At 25.8% G+C, this 21,545-nt stretch overlaps 1 protein-coding gene across 1 annotated transcript in view; it reads right to left on the reverse strand.

The window, feature by feature from the left end:
• The window catches only part of LOC129984021 (uncharacterized), a 32,289-nt gene extending 10,872 nt beyond the window's left edge, over positions 1 to 21,417 (reverse strand). Inside the window, exons 1-16 of the mRNA XM_056093774.1 lie at positions 21,021 to 21,417; positions 17,762 to 19,634; positions 16,566 to 17,002; positions 14,885 to 14,992; positions 14,652 to 14,743; positions 12,084 to 12,435; positions 10,522 to 10,654; positions 10,307 to 10,427; positions 9,532 to 9,636; positions 9,298 to 9,418; positions 8,260 to 8,313; positions 5,140 to 5,348; positions 3,617 to 3,713; positions 3,239 to 3,371; positions 2,054 to 2,313; positions 403 to 458 (exon numbers count right to left, since the gene is read on the reverse strand). Of these exons, the coding sequence (XP_055949749.1) occupies positions 403 to 458; positions 2,054 to 2,313; positions 3,239 to 3,371; positions 3,617 to 3,713; positions 5,140 to 5,348; positions 8,260 to 8,313; positions 9,298 to 9,418; positions 9,532 to 9,636; positions 10,307 to 10,427; positions 10,522 to 10,654; positions 12,084 to 12,435; positions 14,652 to 14,743; positions 14,885 to 14,992; positions 16,566 to 17,002; positions 17,762 to 19,592 (4,109 nt within the window). The 5' untranslated portion in view covers positions 19,593 to 19,634; positions 21,021 to 21,417. The remainder of the gene's footprint in view (positions 1 to 402; positions 459 to 2,053; positions 2,314 to 3,238; positions 3,372 to 3,616; positions 3,714 to 5,139; positions 5,349 to 8,259; positions 8,314 to 9,297; positions 9,419 to 9,531; positions 9,637 to 10,306; positions 10,428 to 10,521; positions 10,655 to 12,083; positions 12,436 to 14,651; positions 14,744 to 14,884; positions 14,993 to 16,565; positions 17,003 to 17,761; positions 19,635 to 21,020) is intronic.
• Between the last annotated feature and the right edge of the window lie 128 nt (positions 21,418 to 21,545).

The raw sequence follows: 21,545 nt of genomic DNA on the forward strand, positions 1-21,545 counted from the left end.
CAAATATCTTTGAAAAACATACGACTAATTAGTTTACATTTGGCATCAATTATTTTCCTTCCTTGAAAGGCAAAGAACTTTATATATTAGAATTTTTTTTAATAAAATATCAGAATCAAGTCATAATGTAAGCAAAAGTAATTCTTCAAATTATATATTTAAAACAACATTAAAGTGACTTAGGAAAAAACTATATAAATATTTTATACAATATTAAACTGTTGATGGCTCTCGCTAGACAAAATTAAAATTATTTTAAGCAAATTTGTTTCGAAAAAGAGCATTTTTACAATTTTAAAAACAAAAATCTTAAAATATAAAATGAATCCTACCCCCCCCCCCCCAAAAAGGGGGGGACATTGAAAAATAGGGAAAATTATACTATTCTATTAAAATACTTACTCCTCAATTTCAGAAGAACTGGTAAATATGTCATATATTGAACTTCTGTCAGGTGACTGAAAAAGAATACACAAATATAAATAAGAGATGGTTACATAAATTTTATAAATGTAACATATATAAAATTCAAATCAATGCAGAAATTAATTTTGAACTTATTTTGGTTTACTATTAAAATTCATAAGATTCAGTTAATCAGTACAAAAATACAGCACAAAAAATAAAATTATTATACATTTTAACTTATCATTTAGGTATGCTATATAAATGCATCAATTTGGAATATTGCATAAACTGATCATGTTGAATTAAGTGAATTTGCCAAATTATTTAATCTGATTAGTACTGACTGGCCTAAAAAATAAATAATTGAATTTTTTTCTAAACTACATGCACATTATAAGTTAGATTAGAATTATTAAATACAATAACTGTACATTTCAAAAAGAAAAATTATATCATGCAGTTCAAATTATAACAACTTAAACATGATTATGCCAGCAAGAAATGAGCATATGTCCATGATCCTCAAATTATCCAGTGGAAGTGGCCTCCTCCAAATATTCATGCACATTCTCCAATAAAGACCTTATCCATCTTTCTCCACATAAAATTGTGGGTTCTGGATAAGGCAACAAATGCCTACACATCATTAGTAAATAAGTCACAAGAAATAGACCTTCCACATGAATCTAGTATTTTATGAATAATGACATTTCGTCTTTTGGTCACTTTTTTTCTGATCGACTGTAACTAAAATCTGATGCAGAACTATAGTTGAGGTTATAAGATCATATACCAAATTTCATTGTGTTAATGTGTCTATGAATTATTGCATTTATATGAATACAAAAATATAAGACCCACAGATAATCAACTTTTTGACAATTTTGGTACAAAATTTGATAAGAATCTAAATTTTAGATGCTTAATCTGTATACCAAATTTTATTTATCTAGCTCTTTATATTTTGCAGTTATGGAATTCTCTTGCATTTCATGAGCCAGACAGACAGATTTCCTTAGAATGGATTTTATTCAAGAACTGATTTTTAAAAATTCTATACATTTGGTCTAAAGTCCATAAGCAGATTTTCAATTGTCTTGTTCCAAGCATTTATGAATTATTATGTTCACAGATAGTGAGACATAATACTAAAAATGTGTTTTCCAAATTAAGGGAGGTCTGAAATGTGGAGGTTCATCAAAATCTCAAATTCAAATCTTTTGATAATCACACTTTCTGAATGCATCATATATAAGAAACTAAAAATCCTTATTAACAATTAGAAAAAAATGTAAATGATTTTTTTAAAAGGATTTATTGATATTGGTTGATATTTATGGCCCCAATGATAAATAGCCAAATAAATAAATAAAAACATCAGTAACAAATGAAAGCATAATGCAACTATCTTTGAGAAATCTTGGCATTTTATGTAAAATGTCACTTGGCAAAACCTGAAAATTGCAAAGAACAATAGCAAGTACAATTTATCTGCCTTTATATGAATGTAATAAATTTTAAAAAGCTGACTGGATAGAGTAATAATTTCAGATATTTTATATATATGAAAAGTATTCAATCAAAAAACTTTTCAGTAAAGATAACCATTAAAACAAACAAGGAAAATATTAAAAAAAGTACTCACTGAGTCACTTAAGGATTGCTTTTTAATTGATGGTGGTTGTCGATTAGCCAAACTTCCTTTGTTTGCAAGTTCTGCTTTTGCCTTTGCAGCACTTGTATCAAGTAATTCAGTGTGGGGGACAGCAGTATCAAACAACTTTTCACGGTCATGTCTCCTTTCCATTGTAGCTCTTTTGTCACAGAATTCATCATCAGGACTAAAGGGAGATTGTATCTCACTGTCAGATGCTTCACTGTCAGACAAATCAGGACATTCAACTTCTAAAAAAGGAATTTAAAAAAGCATTAAAAATAAGAAATATTATTAAATAAGAAAAATTATTCAGCTGAACTTTATGGAAACTTTTAAACAGAATTTCAGAAATGTAAAAATAATAAATAAGAATATAACTTGTTAATTTCTGTAAAACAATATTTTTTGTTTAAAAACTATGTCAAAAGACAAAAAAAAAAAAAAAAAATACTATTTTTATGGTGAATAACAACAGTTAGTCTTCCAATCACCCAATTATCTTGATATTATATCTTTTACATAAGAGGAATTAGTTTTTAAAGGGAGTGAACAAAACTTTTTTATATTTAATTACATTATCCATTGCTGTTTAAGAAAACGTACATAAAAATATGAATTATTTGTTTTTGAAATGAACAAGAAAAAAAAATACTACAAAAAAGAAGAACACAAGTGAAGAAACCCAGTGGATTAATAAATCCTCCCAAAATTATTTTATAATGACAGTACATATTAATTAAATTATTCATTTCTCATATAGAATATGCTTAGATATTTTTCAATTATTCAATATGTTGGTTATTGAATAGATAATTACATACTGTCATGGGCAGAAACTTTTACTTAAATTATATCAATATTATTTTCTGAATTTACATTGTAAATATTTGGATCGATATCAATGCTGAAAGAAATACACATTTCTTTTAGTATAAAATAAAAGCATTTATAACAACTTTACCAAATCAAAAAATTGAATCCCAAAAAATTATTTTAAATATTATTAAAAAAATGTGTATGTATTTAATAAGTACTAAATTTATAATTAGGTAAATGAACAAGGAAAAATCTTCCAACTGATATTTCATAATGATTAGCTTTTTATGGTTTATGTATAAAAACATATCTTATTTAGTATTTCATAATTTCAAGAAATGTGACAAATATTCATACTTAAAAATTTGGGAGGACTAATAACATTTCTGCATTGGGGTATATCTTGTTTTAAAGGAGTACTATATGGAAGACCAGAAGGAAGACCAGCTTTTTTCTGAGTCTCCAATAAAGACTGCTCCAGAAGGATAATCTATACCAAAGAAAAAAATATATACAAATTTCTCAACTAAGTAAGAAATATATCATCAAAAAATTTCACCAAGAAAAATATTTATTACATTGAAACAAAAAACAAAAAAATAGTTTTGAATTCATTAAATCAAAGGCATGGAATATAACAAAAATTTTAACTACTTGTTTCACTGCAAATACTAAAAGTAATAAATGATTTCAAAACACAAATAAAATCACATTTTTTTAAAAAAACTAACTTACCCTATCTTTCAATGCTTTAACTAAAGAATTATATTCTTGGTCTTTTTCTTGAAGCTGCTGGACATGATATTCTTGCCATTGAATTAATTCTTTTTCTCTGTTTCAGATTTAAAAAGAAAATCGTATATTAATTGCATATCAAATTTAAGTACTAATTTGAACTACATGTCAAAATTAAAATGTTTCATGTATTTTGAATTACTACAAAATATTCAATAAATTCCAACCTCAATCTCTACTTACAAAAAGGTATGTGCATACCTTTTGCTACTGATCAGACCATCTGACCTAGAGCTATCAAATTTGGCACAAATATATTTTAAAAAATGAGAATGTAGATCTCAAAGTGTTTTCTTTAATTATTAAAAATTAAACTAAATGAAGTTTTTTTATAACTTCTGGAAATGACACCACACAAAAATAATTTTTCTACAAATTAAAAGTAAAAAAAAAAAAAAAAAAAAAAAAAACTTTTATTTTTTTCCAAATGATGTCAATTCAGTTGTTGTAAAATTCTTCTTTCTTTAAATAACTTTTAAATACATTTTTAATTAAATTTCCTAATATTATTTTTATAGACGAAGATGAAACCCAACTGTTTTCAAACAAATAGTAATCAAATATTTGAAACAAATAGTTCATCAAATATTTGATCACGTGTTTTTCTTACATTGTTAAAAGCTAAAAAGGATTCTATTTAAGAAAAATAATAGAGAAATGTTGTTACAATACTACTAAATTTAGAAGATAAATGATTTGGATATTTTTGCTTTTCATAACACCATGAAACAGGTTTCTATTACAGATTCATAAATGTAAAAAACAGATTGTAAAAAAAAAAAATGAAATAATAGGTCTTTAATGTCTAATAATTATGGGGGTGAAATTATATCTAAGCAATCTAACTAAAATTAAATATAGCTAATATCTCCAGCAAACCAATTGCTCACCAGAGGTGATTAGTAAATGGCTTAAGATTCTTTTTAAAACTGTACCATAATTTTACAGGGCACTTTAATGGCAAACAAACGAACTTCAAAAGATGGTTATTCAATTAATTCTAAAATATTTGATTACATTCTTTCACTATTATTTCATTTAACTACACAAACTATAAACTATTAATTTATACTATAATTTTAATAAATATTTTAAACATATTTATACTAAAGTATTTAATAAATAGTTTAACAAAGTTATACTATTGTATAAATTAATGCACAACAGGAAAATCTGATGAGTTAATAGTATTATATGAATATGAAAATTCAAATACAAATATTGGTTTTAAATACATTAATTTCACACTTTTAGCCAAGAAATCCTTGCATTCAATGCCTCTGAAGCAACAAATCGGTAAAAGTATGAAGACATACGCAATACTCAAACCCTTTCCATTTATGTTGGTTATTTTTATGTAGTTCACTAAACATGATCTTCCAACTTATATAAATACAACATATAATTTTCATGATTCACTTTTAACATAAACAACAAATAATTAAATAAAATTGAACACTTACCTTCGCTGAAATTCTTTTATGTAGTGTTTCACTTTAGAATATTTCTTATCTAAATTTGAATGAGTTGCTCTTAAATTTTCAAGTTCATTTTTATACTGCAATAATTCTTGTTCTGCACTTTGTAAATTCAATCCAAGTTCCTCAAGTTGGCACTGTGCGATATCCAGCCATTTAATATAATCAGACTCCATATGTTCCATTGCCAATAGCTATTGAAATATAATGACTGCATTTCTAAACTACACTTTGATAACAAAAAGTAATTTAATACATATAAAAAAATACATTTTATGGTAATTGCACTGTATAATTAAAACTAAATAAAAATCAATCGCATACATTTCTACTTTTACCCATATATAAATGAGGGTTTTCTTTATTATATTGGCTTATTAAAACAAATTCTATTACTTTCAATTTAAATACATACTTATGTTTATTACAATATCATCCCAATTTGGATCACCAATTTACTTACCTTATATATAGATTATTTCATTCTGGTTTCATGACATTAAAAAAAAAAAACTGTGCTATCTTATAAAAAGGGAAACCTACCAAGCAATTATTATACACAATATTTTAACCAATGAGCAAGGTATCAAGTAAAATAAAGTAACATAATCAATCAAAATCAAAGATAATTATTTGTAAAAAGGTATTAAATTCACTTGTCAGCTTATTTTTTACAATTTATCAAATGCCCATTAACATTTGCAACATTAAAGTTTTAAAACTAAAAATTCCCACTAGCAGACATATAAAACTAAAAATTTCCCTTTAAAGCTACATGAGAACAACAACAGATCAGTAGGACTTCCAATCACTGACATGCGGATTCTGTAATTTAATGAATTTTTAAATTTCATTCACATATGAAAGCAATATTTTCCTCACTTTCTGATCATTTTATTTCCTATTATTTCTAGTTACCAAGCTGCCAGCTATATAAATTTATCAAAATTAAATCTACAATTACAGAAAACAATATAAAGAGATAAATCAGTGCTATTTTTTACTCAACTTTTCTATAAAAAGCATTGAAGAAAATTAAATAACAGCATTTAAAATATCAATAATATAATGATTTAAAAACAGATAATGATTCTCAATAATTTTTTTAAATCTATTTATTATAAATATTTTCATTCAAAAGAAAAGAACCTTGCACATATTGTTTTTCTCTTTGTCTTGCTCATCATAATATTCACAAAATTTTAACAAGATAGGAGGCAGTAGTATCGGGACACAGTAATGTAACTACATTATATATCTGTGTGCACAAACAATCTAAACACTCAGATCAGAATCATATTTTTACTAACAATTTCATATTAAAATAGCATTTTTATCTGAGTTTTAATCATTTACAACAAAGAAAGCAAAATTTGGAAGAAGATTATTTTTTGATATCATATGAGATAATGGAACATATCACAGTAACAATAAGAATGATAAAAAGACAGACCACTATTAAAAAGAAACATTTTAAGGATTGATGAAAGTTTATTAGTATACAAATTTTATTAGAATACAAATTATTTCATAATAAAATGTTTGCTTAATAGCAGATGTTTGTTAAAAATATATTAAACTGTAAATAAAGAAAATATTCAAACATGGTTTTCTTTAATGCCAAACACCAAACTTTCTCAAGTTTGGAGTTTACCATATTATACACTACATTTCTATTTATTTATATCATTTGTCCAGTGGTATGTTTATGTATTGCCATTTCTAATAAAACTGTCCCATACTTGAAAATAACTCTTAAACTTTTAAGATGTTTTTTTTTAATTATTATTATTATTATTCATATGCATAGTATTTGACAGAATAAAACACTGAACAGAGTCCACAGGTAATTAAACATGTTAATGATAAAAATATAAATGATGTTAAAGAAAATTTTTTTAATGATTCAATATAAAATCACCAGATTTATAATTATAAATAGTACACATGTTTAGGTATTCTATATTATTTAATATTGTGATTTCTAAACCACAAAGATAATTATTTAACCAGAAACTTTCAACAAATGTTTTTTTTCCAGTATTAAAGTTTTTAGACTTATTTCATGGAGAATGAAAAAGTTACACTTCTTTTTATGCTAATTCCCCTTTCAGGAGAGCCTCTACTTCCTATCAGAAGATTGAAAATAAATTTCTTTTTATAACATTACTTAAAAAAATTTAAATAATTTTACTAATTAAACTGGTGTTTATCAATTAAAATAAAATTTGCTTAATAATAAATAAAAATTTGCCTTTAGACTAAAAATTATAATTAAATATATCTCATCTACGAATTTAAATTGTACTGATAATAACAGTTCATCATTATAATACATCTTCCACAGAGTAACTTAAAATTATCTTTTTATTTACTTTCTTCAATCCATTCTTTGATTATCTCCTTTTATCCAATAAGAATAACTCAGTTATCTTTTTTTACCCTTAATACTTAACAATGAGAGGGGAAAAAAAGAATTTTCTAAAACAGTTCAATCATTTAAATAACATTTTTACTTTCAAGCAAAGAAAGTATGAAAGATAAAGTATACTTTCACACATAAATAAACTGCAGACACAGCAATTAAAAATAAGCATTTGTAAGATAAATTTTTATTCTGATTTCTTGCCAAGAGAAGAGATTTCAAATGATAAAAGAAAAGAAAAAAAATTGAAATTGCAGTTCTCAATTTTTTTTTTTTTTTTTTTTTTTTTTTTTTTTGGAATTGATGAAATGATTATTTACATTTTTATAACAGAGTCTGAGTGAATTTTACTAAAGGTACTTGTATTTACTCTCTTTGAAAATAATAAAATATGACTAACTGCAAAATAATAATTCTTAAATACTCTTTATAAAAATTAAATTAAAAAAGAAACACTTTCACTAGTTTTTATATGTTTATATACAAGTAAATAACATTTATCAAAATACTGGAACACTGAATTGAAAGCTATATGTTTAAAATTGGGAATAAATTTGCACAGGATAAAAATATACTATTATTTGTCTCTGGACAAATGAAAATGCAAAACTTTCAACAATATAAGTAGTTTAAATACCATATATATACATTATCTCTTCAAAACAGCAACTTTAAATTACCTTTTCATTTGCTTTCTTCAACTCATCCTTGGTTAAAATACCAGGACAATGAGGCTATAATATAATAAACATTTCTTACAAAGACAACAAATTTGTTTTAAATAATATAACAATATTGTAATAAAAATTCAGATAAAAAATTGTAATGCACTTCATTTAATACCAATTAGTAATATTCATATGCAAAATCCTAGAATTGCAATGAATAAAGTAAGCTAGTAAAAGTTAATCTTTGTAGGTATTTCACATTATGTATGATACTATAAAATTTTATAGCATTAGAAATCATTTTCAAAATAACAAATAAATAAAAAGAAAAGAAAAAGCTAGATATAAAAAATATATTAGATTTGCTAATATTTCATTAGCTTAATCTATAGTTCATTTTCAACAGAATGATGATTTACACAAAAATTATGAGTACAATAAAATTGCTGAAGACTTGTGTGTTAAAAAAAAGGTATTTACAATTACTTTACTCGCTAATGTTAGCAGATAATAAAAGAAATAGCAATAAAGCAGTGCCCCCCCCACAATTATGTAATATTTGGATTGGGTATACAATAAAGAATGCATTACACAAATCTAAGAAGAATGCTAAAAGAAATCAAAAGGTGACAAATTGATTAACCACAACACTTTTCAGAATATTTGTACAAATTATGCCACTTGTTTTCCTTTTTATGGGAAACTAATAAAAAATAAAGTTTACAAAAAAAACATGTAACATTTTAAATACTATAATAAAAATCTTTTTGCAAAAAAAAAAAAGATGCATCAAATATATTTATATTTCTAAAAAAACAAAACAATTTCTTTCTTCAAATTAAATGGGAAAAAAATTCTATTGCATGTGAAACAATACTAAAAATATACAAACAACACAAAACAATATAAAATACTAACAATACAAATAATATAAAATACTGATATTAATATAATTATCAAATATGCTACACTATTGCTCTTTTAAATAAATGTTTATTCTCCAAAACAATTAAACAAGCGCACTTAAAGTACAATGTGTTTTTTACTCACTTTATTGTAAGATTCATCATTTTCCCTTTCTGAATCACGATTCCTATCTGCAATCAGAGATTGGGAAATTAATTGAGCTATTTCACTCTGAGCTCCTTCCTTCTCACGGCCAATAATAAATCTGAAAGATAAAGTAAGTGTGAGCTACATTAATTAATTAAAACATCACCTATATAAAAAATATGCCATACTTAATAAAATATACATTATTACATATATAAAAATATACCATACCTAACTGGACCTGATGTGTTCCGCAATACTGCTGCAGCGTAAGCTTGTGTGACCCCGACTAGAGACTTGCCATCCACTTCTATTATTTGATCATTTACCCGAATCCTAAAACAATCATTAACATACATGAAAAAAGGGGTGAAAAACAAAGATATTAATATGAATTCAAAGGTAAAATTTGTATTCTCAGAACTTTCAGCATTTAAAATTTAGTTAATAACATTTTAGCAGAAACTCATATTAAACAATTAGAAAACTAAAGGCAGCATTTCATTAATTTCAGTCCTTTTACAAAAATTTTAAATTATGCAATTTCATCAAAAATCCTTTTCAAATTTAAAAAAAAAAAAGACATTAAACAAGCAGGCTTGTTTTCTATATAAAAATGATAAATTATCTTCAAAGTGCCTATAGATGAAATATTCATTGATGTGAAATTCCATTTTGTACAAGCTCCTTTAAAAAAAGACTAGCATATAATGAAATGATAAAATTTTAGACAATAATATATATTATTTGAAATCTTTACTTTTTAAAATCTTTCACTGACTTGATAACTTTGACATAAATGTCATAACCAAATAATTAGAATTAATAAAACAGAGAAACCTTAATATAATCCTTAAAAGAAAACAATGAAATTATTTTAAAATAAACATCTCAAAAATTTTAATAATGAGAAAATTGTTTCTGATTCACTACATTCATACTATTAGACATTAATATTTAATTGCTTTTAAAAAAGTAAAAGAATAAAGTAATATAAAATTCTAACCTTCCATCTTTATCAGCTGCTCCATTAGGTGTGACGGTTTTCACAAATATTCCTAATTTTTCGACGCCAGCATCAGCACCAACTCCCATACCAATTATACTTAATCCCAGACCTTCAGGACCTGTTTGATAAATTGATTTAGAGAATACAGTTGAAAAAATGGACATTCACAAAACAAATATTAAATTACAATATCTAAAATTTTGCATACTAACCTTTAATGAGATCAACTGGGAAGACATCCATTTTTTCAATTCTTTTTTCTAATTCGTATTCTGCAGATGCTGAAATTGGATCTACATCTTCATTCCGTCTGTCATAGTCCTCAGTTGAATGAGTACTATATACCTAATTCATTCAGGAAATGTACAATTAGTTTAAATATATCTGCTTTAGTCTAAATACTTTTTATATATTTATGACCAAAAAAAAGTCCAAAAAACTTTCCAACTGCTACATGAATATATAAATTTTAATATGCTTTCTTTTATTACAGAATTTTTTTAAAAACCATAAATTTTAGTTATTAACTCCATCAGCTAGTAAATATCTGTTAAAAATAGTGTGTCAATAATTATTGTTCCTCAATTTAGAGTTTAATACAGTCATAACTCATGATCAAAGAATTGTAAAGCTTGGCAGATGATTTAATAAAGGAATGTGGAAAACATTTATTGATAATAAAGAAAATCTAAATATGACCACATCGACACATAATAAAAATAGTACACATGCACATTTTTTGTAATGGTTTTTTCTTATCTGTAATTAACAAATTGCTACAAAAACCTGTTAAAATTTGTAAAGAATTTACTTTCAGTGATTTCATACCTTACATTAAGTTTACAGGATTATGCATAGCTGGATAAATTAATGAAAGCAAATACAAATTTCAATCCAGTTATTGCTCTTTTTTTTTTTTTTTTTTTTTTTTTTAAGGGGGTCAGGGTGTGAATATTGAAAGGAATTTTCATTGTTTTAATCACTGTTGAAATCTGAACAATAGTCACGAAAATTGAAGATATAGTTAATCATCATTTAACATGAAGAGGAAGAAAAATTCTTTAAGATAATGAAGGAAATTCTTATTCAAGTAGACGGGATACAGAATTTCAAATTCCAGTTTAGAATTCAGTCAATGCAATAATTTTTTTGTGAACATTTGTTGTTTTAGCATATGTCTCATCATGAAGCAAAAAGAAGAAAAATCAATGTGCTTCATGGTGCAAATTTAGAACTAATTTCTTTTTATTCACTGAATGTTTTTCCAATACTTTTACTAAGGTACCCATAAATTTTTCTTTAAATAAATGGATATATCACCTAGGTGAACGATTTAAGTGAATGCCATAATTTATCAGGTTATTAATTAATAAAGGATCACAAAAGAGAAACAAATTTTAAATAGGAAATAAAATTCTAGAATGATAAAAAAATTCTTCTGTATCTAATATCCATGTTCTTGACCCAAAGAAGGGTTAAATACATGAATAAAAAACAAAAAAAATTCACAGTAACTGCTTTGTAGGAAAATCAATATTATAATACATATTATTACAAAAATATCAATGAAATATCACAAAAAAAAATTCATTTAACTAAATTATTATTGTGTATTAGTATTTATACCTCAATTGTCTTGTCATGTCTTCCTATTTATGAATACACTTGCAAGAGAAAAGAAATAGTTTAGGAAACTCAGTTTTAGGAAATATGTTTCAATTTTGAAATGACTGTTTCATAAAAGCAAAGAAGTTTTAAAAAGAATAGTAACTACCTTAATAGGATCTGTACTAAAAGAGATTTTCGACTTTTTACGAGAAGCTCGAGACGAATCCAAAGATTCTTCTGTTATTGACTTATTGAGTTCAACCATTTCCTCACTCTCTGTAGGAGATAATCCAGGATATTCAAAGTAATAATGCCCATCTTCAAGGAAATGATATTCTGTGCCATCATGCACTACAGTTGAATTAAATTTCTCAGAGGCGGTAAAGGTTGAATTTAATATGCCTTTATCTACAACATTGGTAATTTCGTCTGGAGAATTTTTCTGGACTTCTTCTGATCTTGACAAAAGTAAAACTACTTCTCTAGCTTCCTCGTCACTTAATAAAACAGACTGATCCCTAAAATGAATCAAAATTCACAAAATTAGCCAATATCTTTGATAAAATTGAATAAAAATTTTCAATTCTGCGATAAACTAATTTTTCAAAGAGCAATAAGAATTTTCCTCCCAATTAATTTCTGGCAACAATTCATTTGTAGTAATAAAAAGAAAAAAAAAATAGAAATTTGAAAGAACAAGAATTAATACAATTTCTAATTTCTTCCTTTGAAAGCACAGAAAAAAAATTAATAATCTATTTTTGTAATTAATTAGCTACTAACATAGCAATTTGCATTTAAAATAATTCCTAAGGTATCATTTGTTATCATTAGCATACATGTCACATGTAAAGACTAATTTTTTGAACTATAGAAAATAATTTTGAAATAAATAAATTGATAATTATACCACAACAATAAGGCATCCGAACATAACTTCTTTTAAAGATATATCATTCAGATTCTCAATTTACCTATTTCTTAAAGTATATAGCTTTTCTATGAAATAATATAAACATGTGTAATAAATGAATAATTATGCATTTCCACTGTTCAGTTCATTACTTTCTAAAGTAATTAATTAGTCTTTGACTTAATTAATTACAGGCATTCAAGGTTGAAAAATAAATTTACTTTAAAGAGTAGGCAAAGAATTGTTCTCTTTCATATCAAATTCATTCAAAAAAGATTCAAACAAAGTTTCAATTTCTTCTTTATTTATTTATTTTTGATTTATTAAAGATGGTAATGGTAATTCTTATCCCACCTGAACTATTTTAAGAGTCCATATTTTAATAAAATCCAAAAATAACAAAAACTCCTTTAGACTTTTCAAGTAAGGATCTGAAATAAAGTAGAAGTTAAAGGTTAGAGAACACTGTGATAAATAAATTTACAGATGTGGAAAAGTCTCTTTCACAATGTTCAAAGAAAAACCATCTGTGAAGTGACAAAACGCAATCTGCTTGGATCTTATAGCCATGACCAGCATCAAGACCTTACTGGGAATTTGCTAAAGTACCAAAGGTACCAGAAATTTCTGTACTTAACAACTAAACACTAAAATCTTACTACACTCAATTAACTCAGGTAATCTTAAAAATTAGTAAAAGTAGCTTTAACCACTGCATTGCCTAATAAGTCAGGGCAGGAAAGAATCTTCAACAAATGTATGTTAGGTCAGATTGAAATTTTATAAAATAAATTTTAAAAAATTAGACTCACCAGAGCTCATTTAGTCCTCATACAAATCAACTTAAATATTTTGAATTTGGCATAATAAATTCTAACAATTTAAGCCAAGAAATTTTCAACTCAATATAATTACACAATGCAAGCAGATTGAATCATATTTGTCATTAACACATTAATGAAATGAAGAATGATGTTCTCAAAAAAAATTAAGTAAACCAAAGAAGTGTGTTTTGCTCTTTAACTAATTTTATTTCAGCATTTTATAAAATAAATTTTATACTGTATTAAATAAATCTTTAAAAACTAGAAGTGGAGCAGTAAAAAAAGTTGTATATAGCAATCATCACAGATCCTCCAACAACTATGGAAATTAGGTGAAAACTACAGAATTACAGATATATATAGAGAAAAATACAAAAAACACCAAAAATACCCTCTTTACAAATCCTTGCACACAGCGATGCTGATGATAAATGGAAAAAAAATTTCAGCATGGTTAAAGAAAGAAAAAAAAAAGAATTCTGTTCCTATCAGAAAGCAAAAACACTGGATTCACTCCTTATAACAATATGTGTATGGGAGTTTGCTATAACGTTAAACTAAGCAGTGATGACTTCAAAAAAGTGCAAACACTCATTATTTAATTTTAAAAAAATTGTAATTGTCTGACAACAGTGTTAATTTGTTTTATCAACAAAATCGTATTATGTGTTTTTTTTAATAAAATTATTTTATTTATATATTTAGTGAATGATAAATGTCTGTTAAATATTTTTAGTAATGTTTTAATCAATTAAAATTTTTTAGAGATACCTATTCTTCAATAATTGGTGGATATTCATTATATGTAATATATCTGTAAGAAGTACTACAAATGACAAGATAACCAATGTTTGTGAGTATGTAATCGTCATATATCTCTCATAATGTGAAGCACCACATTATGAGAGAAAAGAACAGTTTACAGCCATTAAGTTAAATTTAACAATATTATACATATTCAGTCATGCACCTTAGGTTCTAATTTAAATAACATTACCTGCTGCTTAAAAGCTTTTCAGCCTCATCTTCAGTCATAAGCTCAATAAATCCAAGATCACGTTTTGGCAATGATGAGTTAAGAGGTTGCATCTATAAAGGAGTATTTATATTATTTTTTAGTTCTTGTGGCAGTTTAAATTACATACAATGGACCAATAGAAGACAGAAGAGAATATACAGGAAATACACTTGGAGTTTATATATTAAAAAGAAAAAACAATGAATAATTACATTTAAATCTTCTAAATCTGTATGAATAAATTCCAAATCTTGCTCTTGACACTCGGCTAAAGATTCACCGGCAGAATCATGAAGAGCTACCTCAGCATTATTGGATACCTTAAAATATATAAATAATGAGCATACTTTTTAACATTTTATTAACAGTAAAAGTTCATCAAATCATAACATGGACATTTTAAAGATCAAGATATAATGTTGTTAATTGTTATGATGTTAGGATTGCAGACAGGGCCAAAAAGACAGATGATAACATATTGATGATAATATATTATTAAATTATTTTAGGCAGGAAATTTCCTAAGGCATAATTTTTGTTTAACTTTTATTTCTGCTATTCTTTTAAATTTTCTTCCTACACAAAAGATGACAACAGCTAAAAAATCATGTCTTTAATAAAACTAAAACAGCAACAAAAAAAATCTTCATGTTAGTTAACTTTCAATTATATTTAACTTTAGAATAAAGCTTTAGAAATGAAATGAAGAAAAAAAATTATAAAAATAGCATTCCAATTATTTGTTAGGATGGCTAGTTTAGAATAAGAGAACCCATAACTGTTTTAAATATATATACTTTTCCATTAGTAGCCCAATAGCAAAAATGTAAACAAATCCTACTGGATATACCAAACTTATCCCTTAAAATGGACTCAAAACTTTAATGATATTTTTTCAGTCTGGGCATCATATTTCCTAACATAGTTACATTTCTTGTCAATATTTGTATAAGTAACAATTGTTACCAAAGTTACACACATTTAAAAATATAAAAACAGTGTGTAAAATTAGAAGATTCATTTTGAAACCTAATTATTTTTTGAGAAACGATTCTACCATTCTGAACAATGATCAGACAACAGAATAGCCCCGCGCCCCAACTTCTAAGCACTGGTGCAACAATGAGAGGTTACTTTAGAATAGCACAATTAAAGATCACTTGGTCTGCATCTTTCTACCAGCCAAGATCTTATCTTAGATGAAATTAGACACAATTCTCAAACCTACAACAGTAAAACTAGAGGGCCTACCCATAAGGCAAATCATGATTTAAGAAATATAAAGATTACTACTCTAATGTCTAATTATAAACTCTATAGAATTTTTTTTTAATTTAATCTTAATTATATAGCAGCAGTAATGTGCATATAAAGAATGCACTATGGTACAAACATACATGTATATAAAAGGAATACCTGAAACAATGAAAAATGTTGTAAAAATTATATCAAAAATATTTTGGAAAAATAATTAGAAATAATTACAGAAATAAAATTGATATCACTGAAAAACTTGTTAAATTTTAAAATGGTGTAAAAATTATTTTTGTGCAATAATATGCTTTCAAGTTTGTGGGGTGGAAAAAGATTACAATTTTAATTAATTTTTAATTAAAATTTAAAGAAAAAATTTTTAAACAAAGTCTTTCCTTAATGTGTACCTACTATCCAAGAAAAAGCATTTCATATTTGAGCGATGAAAATTTATTGGTATGCCCAATACAACATCTTAAACAAATTTTTCATGATGTATCTCTAATTCTATATCTTGCAATTTATAAATAGTACACTAGCCTATAGATATTATTATGTTATTAAAAGAATGATCATTTAGCCTAAAAGAAGTTAGAAATTGCAGTATATTTCATACAGTACATAAATATTTATGCTTACTCTATAACGGGAATCCGAAAAACTGGCTGCTGGAATGAAAGGAAAATGTTCATCCACAACTGTATAACTATTATTGTGTTTAAAATCTTTGGAAGAAGGAAAAACTTCCTGGCTGCCAAACTCATCAGAATATTGGCAATCTGATGAAGTATCATCAACAAAAGTTTCTTTCAATCCATCTTTTAAATCCTCCATAACAGCATAACTGTTGTTTTCTTCCATCTCGGCTCCAAAAGCATCAGATGCTTTGTCATTTGTAAAGAATTCCTTTTCTGGCAATTCAAATTCATATTTCTGTTGTAAATTGTTCTGTAACTCTTTGAATATAGAGCTATACAGGCTACTATCAGAAGGTTCCAATCTTGGACTATGACTCACTGGATGATTCATAAAAGAATCTGAATTAGAAACTGGAGGACTCTTTTGTTCAGAAGGGCCTATAAGAAACATAGATATCATTATATAAATTAGTGAAAAACTGCTCTAAAAACTTATTGGCAATCTTATTATAGTAATGGCATATAGAAGGAAAGTAGATTTTTTTTTTTTTTTTTCCCTATATAACATGATTAGTAAGTTATCTTTCTATTTTACATAAATATCATGTATAATAAATTCCAAATTCTATGATTTTCCAAACTCAAACAATGACATGAAAGAATAACTGATTATGTCAAGACTTTGTAGATTTAGGCACATACCACTCCCCCCCCCAAAAAAAAGGACCGACATAGATAAATTTTAGGGTCAGATATGCACCGAAATAAAATGCACTTACATGATTCGGTTAAATTTTATCAACAGATAATTTTTATTTCCATATGTTATACATAATATTATTTTCATTAAATGTCAATAAATCATTTATTTACTTATCACATAAACATTTGAGGCAACAAAATATCTTCATACTAGATTGGATAGCAAAAAAAGGCGGTAGATAAAAATATCTATCTATATTACTTAGTTTTCCATTAACCTCAAAACTAATAATAAATTGCATCAATATTTTTAAATTTATAAATAGATATAAATTAGTGGACAATGAATCCACATTATAAGAATTTCTTACTCAAGCTTTACACATTAATTTAAGATAAAACATAGATATTTGAAAAGTTTACAAGCACATCTAATTAGTTATATATAAAAAAATTTCATACAAAAAATAAAGATAAAAATTCTAAACAACTTACCTAAGCTGGTTGAAGTAGCTATCTCACAATGTGCAGGCAACACAGAATTGGCATTCATCTCAGATGATTCAGTATTTATGAAGGTCTCATCTTTTTTAAAGCTATCTGCTGTTGGTTCTTTTACAGATTCAAAGCAATCTTCAGAATTTTCTAAGGCACTTTTGTAGATTTCATTCATTGGAATTCCAGTGCTTTCACGAATTGAACCTCCAATACTCTCAGAAGTGGTATCATTATTGAAAATATTTCGCTTAATTTTATAAGGTGAAGATTTCAAGCACTCTTTTGAGCTTTCCAAGGCACTTTGAAAACTATCATACACTAAATCAACCTCAGAAGATACTGAAATGCTGTTTGACTTAGATGAGTGATTGTATAGCGTTGTAGTCCGATGTTCATTTATATTTTCAACAATTAGTTCTTTTGAATTATATATTTTAGTTGAAATTGAATTATCACTGATAATTTGTGTTTTATCACTATTCTCATTAATATTTTCAACTTTACTTTCAGTGGTAAATTGAAGATTCTTAGAATCCTTATCATTATTAGAATATGTTTCAAAATGATTTAAATTTTGAACAGAAGTAGATTCAATTTCTTCAGACTGCAATTTTGGAATAGTTTCACCTTCATATATATCCTTGCTCAAAACTTCTTTCATACTTCCTAAAGAATTATTTTTTTCATTCTTTTCCTCCAATTCTTTTTTATTGTCACTTTCCTGTAACAAACCCATATCTATTTTGTTTTCTATTAGAAGTGAAGATGAGCCATCTTGCTTTAAATGTCCTTTATTATCAGAAATTGTAGGAGCAGAGTTGGTTTTGCATAACTGATGCATTGTTTGAGGCACTATTTTGGGAGCTTCAATCGTAACTTTTTTATAAGAAATGTCATTTTTTATCAAAGGTAATTTTGAAATAGATTTGTTGTCATAATTATCTTTACTAGAGAGCTGATTATAAATTGAATTTTCTTGAGATTTTTGGTATGATAAATCAGATTTTTGATATAAACTTTTATTATCAGAGCTTACCCATTCAGAATCACTTTTCACAAAGCTTTTACTAAGTTGTGGAGCAGCTTTCAATGTATCTGATGTAACTTTAGAAAAAGTATCACTTTTTAATTCAGTAGAAATTTTAGAAAAAGTGTCACTTTTGAAATCAGATGTAACTTTAGAAAAAGAGTCATTTTTTAACTCACATGTATCTTTAGAAGATATATCAGTCATTAAAACTGACTGTTTTGAGACAGATCTATTATCTATATTCCCCAAGAATTGAGCTTGTTTATTTACACATGGATCTGACACATTTATCTTAGAAGTGGTTTTTGAGGACTCAGGATTCGCAATGGTACTGGAGCGTGTACGTACTTCAATTTTATTATCACCTCCTTTACTTTTCTCTAATTTTTCAAACATAGCTTTTGCATTATTAAATCTTGCCAGATGACTACCTCTACGAGATAAAGAGCAATTGGAACTTGGAAATGCTGGAAGAGAGGAGGACCTTTCAGGTTTATACATATCTGGTGAGTGAACTCTCTCGGTAGTAGGAGCATCTTTATTAACTGGTGATCTTAATCCACTATTTTCAGTTTTTTGCTGAGATAATGTTTGAAACATATGAGCAATAGTGCTGACTTTGGTTCCCATAGGTCTAACATTTTCCACTTTTGGCTTTGTAGATTCTTTAATTCCTTTCTCTTTTTCTTCAAAACCTGATTTCAGCATTCTATAAAATGGCTGTTCAATTTTTTGACTTTTATTATCTAACCACCCTCGACGAGGTTGACCATAAACTTCAGCTTCAACGTGAGCCATAACAAATTAACACTTAAAAATGCAAAAATAGCTGCTTAATACCTAAAAAGATAAAATAATAACCTTTAAACAGGTTATATATAATAAATCCCTAAAGTCTTCAATAAAAATACATCCTACTATCACAAGTATAAAGCAATATTTTAACAAAAAAAATTATACATATATAGTTATAATCTTAAGAAATATTTGTTTCAATAATACATATATATATATAATTATAATCATAAGAAATATTTATTTCAATGATACATATATAAAATCCACATGTAATTGAAGAAAACACATTATTACAAATTTTTAAAATATCAATGTTTTATTTTATCATAAATTTTAGGATGCTGATTAAACATCTCTTTATCAATCTAAATTTTCCATCCAACTATATTTAAAATTGAAGCATTTGATTACTCTGCTTAACTAATTGCGTCCAAATTCTTAATATCTTCATAGATAATATAATCTTAAAATGTGAAACATGAAAATTAAATGTTTTTTTTAAATATAATGTCAGAGCAATATTATGGAAATCTTCTGAACATTATATACCAAAAGCAGAAATGTAAAAAGAAAAATTACAAATCAGATTTGAGACAAGATAATAATTTAATATAAATAATACTTGAAATATTTTTTCGTGTGAAATTGAATAACCTAAACAATGCTATATTAAAATAATTGTTTAACACTAATGTTATAAATTACATTTGTTCAATTTATAGCAAAAGTGAAACCAACAATTTTCTTCAAAAAAAATATCACTGCTAATCTAGAGTAACAATTATTTGCATAAGCAATATTTACATTTTAAATAGCCAATATCAAAAATACATATAGTTTAAATTTCTTAAAAAAAATATGCATATAAACTGATTTCTAGATTTTACAGAGCTATATTCTCACATGTCATATAAATTATCAATAATAGAGAGGCTGATAAATACTACAAAATGCATTTATTTAAATTTTTAAATACTTTTCACATAAAATTTAATTATAAATTAATACATATATGTTCAAAATATGATTACATGAAGAAATATTTTGATAGTCTAATGTAAAGTTTTTGTTCGTACTAAATTAATATAATAAGATGGCAAATAATAAAGTAGCAACTTAGAATTTCATTTAACAAAACATTAGATGAAATATACAACTAATTTCCGTAATATTTCTAATCTTAATAATCATCATTCAACTAAACAATAGCATTTCATTGTGATTCCTCTTTATTTTTCCTTATTTTTAATAATTTTTTAATTAAACTTAAAATACAAATACTACGAAATTTCGCATATATTTCCAAAATACGAAAAAATAGCATTTAAAAGAAAAACAAATAAAATTCAACTAAAATGCTTATTCTATGAAAATAACAGTAGCTAAATTTCATCATTTTTATAAATAGCTATGGCAGAAATGAGTTACCTTTTACATCTTTGTGCGAGCGATATCAGAACTTCAGAAAAATTTCGTAAAATGATTGAAAACAGATTCCGGAACACATTTGAAGAAATTCACGAAGTAAACATATATCCAAAATTAGAAATATGAGATTATAATTAATGATACATTTGATTATTTTTTTCAAGAAATGTGATTGTTGACACCTTTTAAAACAATAAAGAACCTGCCACGATGTTCGTTAAACCGGTCCAAGACTACTTAATCACAAAAGAAACACCACTGCCTTTACTATTCCATATTTCATTCGATTTGCGAAATATTAAAATTCTAAACACAAAAACCGTGTTTCAAAAAATATTGTGTCATTATCGCAAAAGGAAAAAGACCACAAGTGACAAAAAACCTAAACAAAACAGCGAAAAATTACGTTTCTGTTATTGCCAACAACAGCAACGGAATAATTTCTTTTGAAATAGATATGACCTAATTTTGTGAAATTGAATCAAATCTTCCTTCATTGTTCATTCTCTATGAAGTCATTCAACT

Source organism: Argiope bruennichi, chromosome 9, assembly GCF_947563725.1.
Source record: "Argiope bruennichi chromosome 9, qqArgBrue1.1, whole genome shotgun sequence".
NCBI lineage: Eukaryota > Metazoa > Arthropoda > Arachnida > Araneae > Araneidae > Argiope > Argiope bruennichi.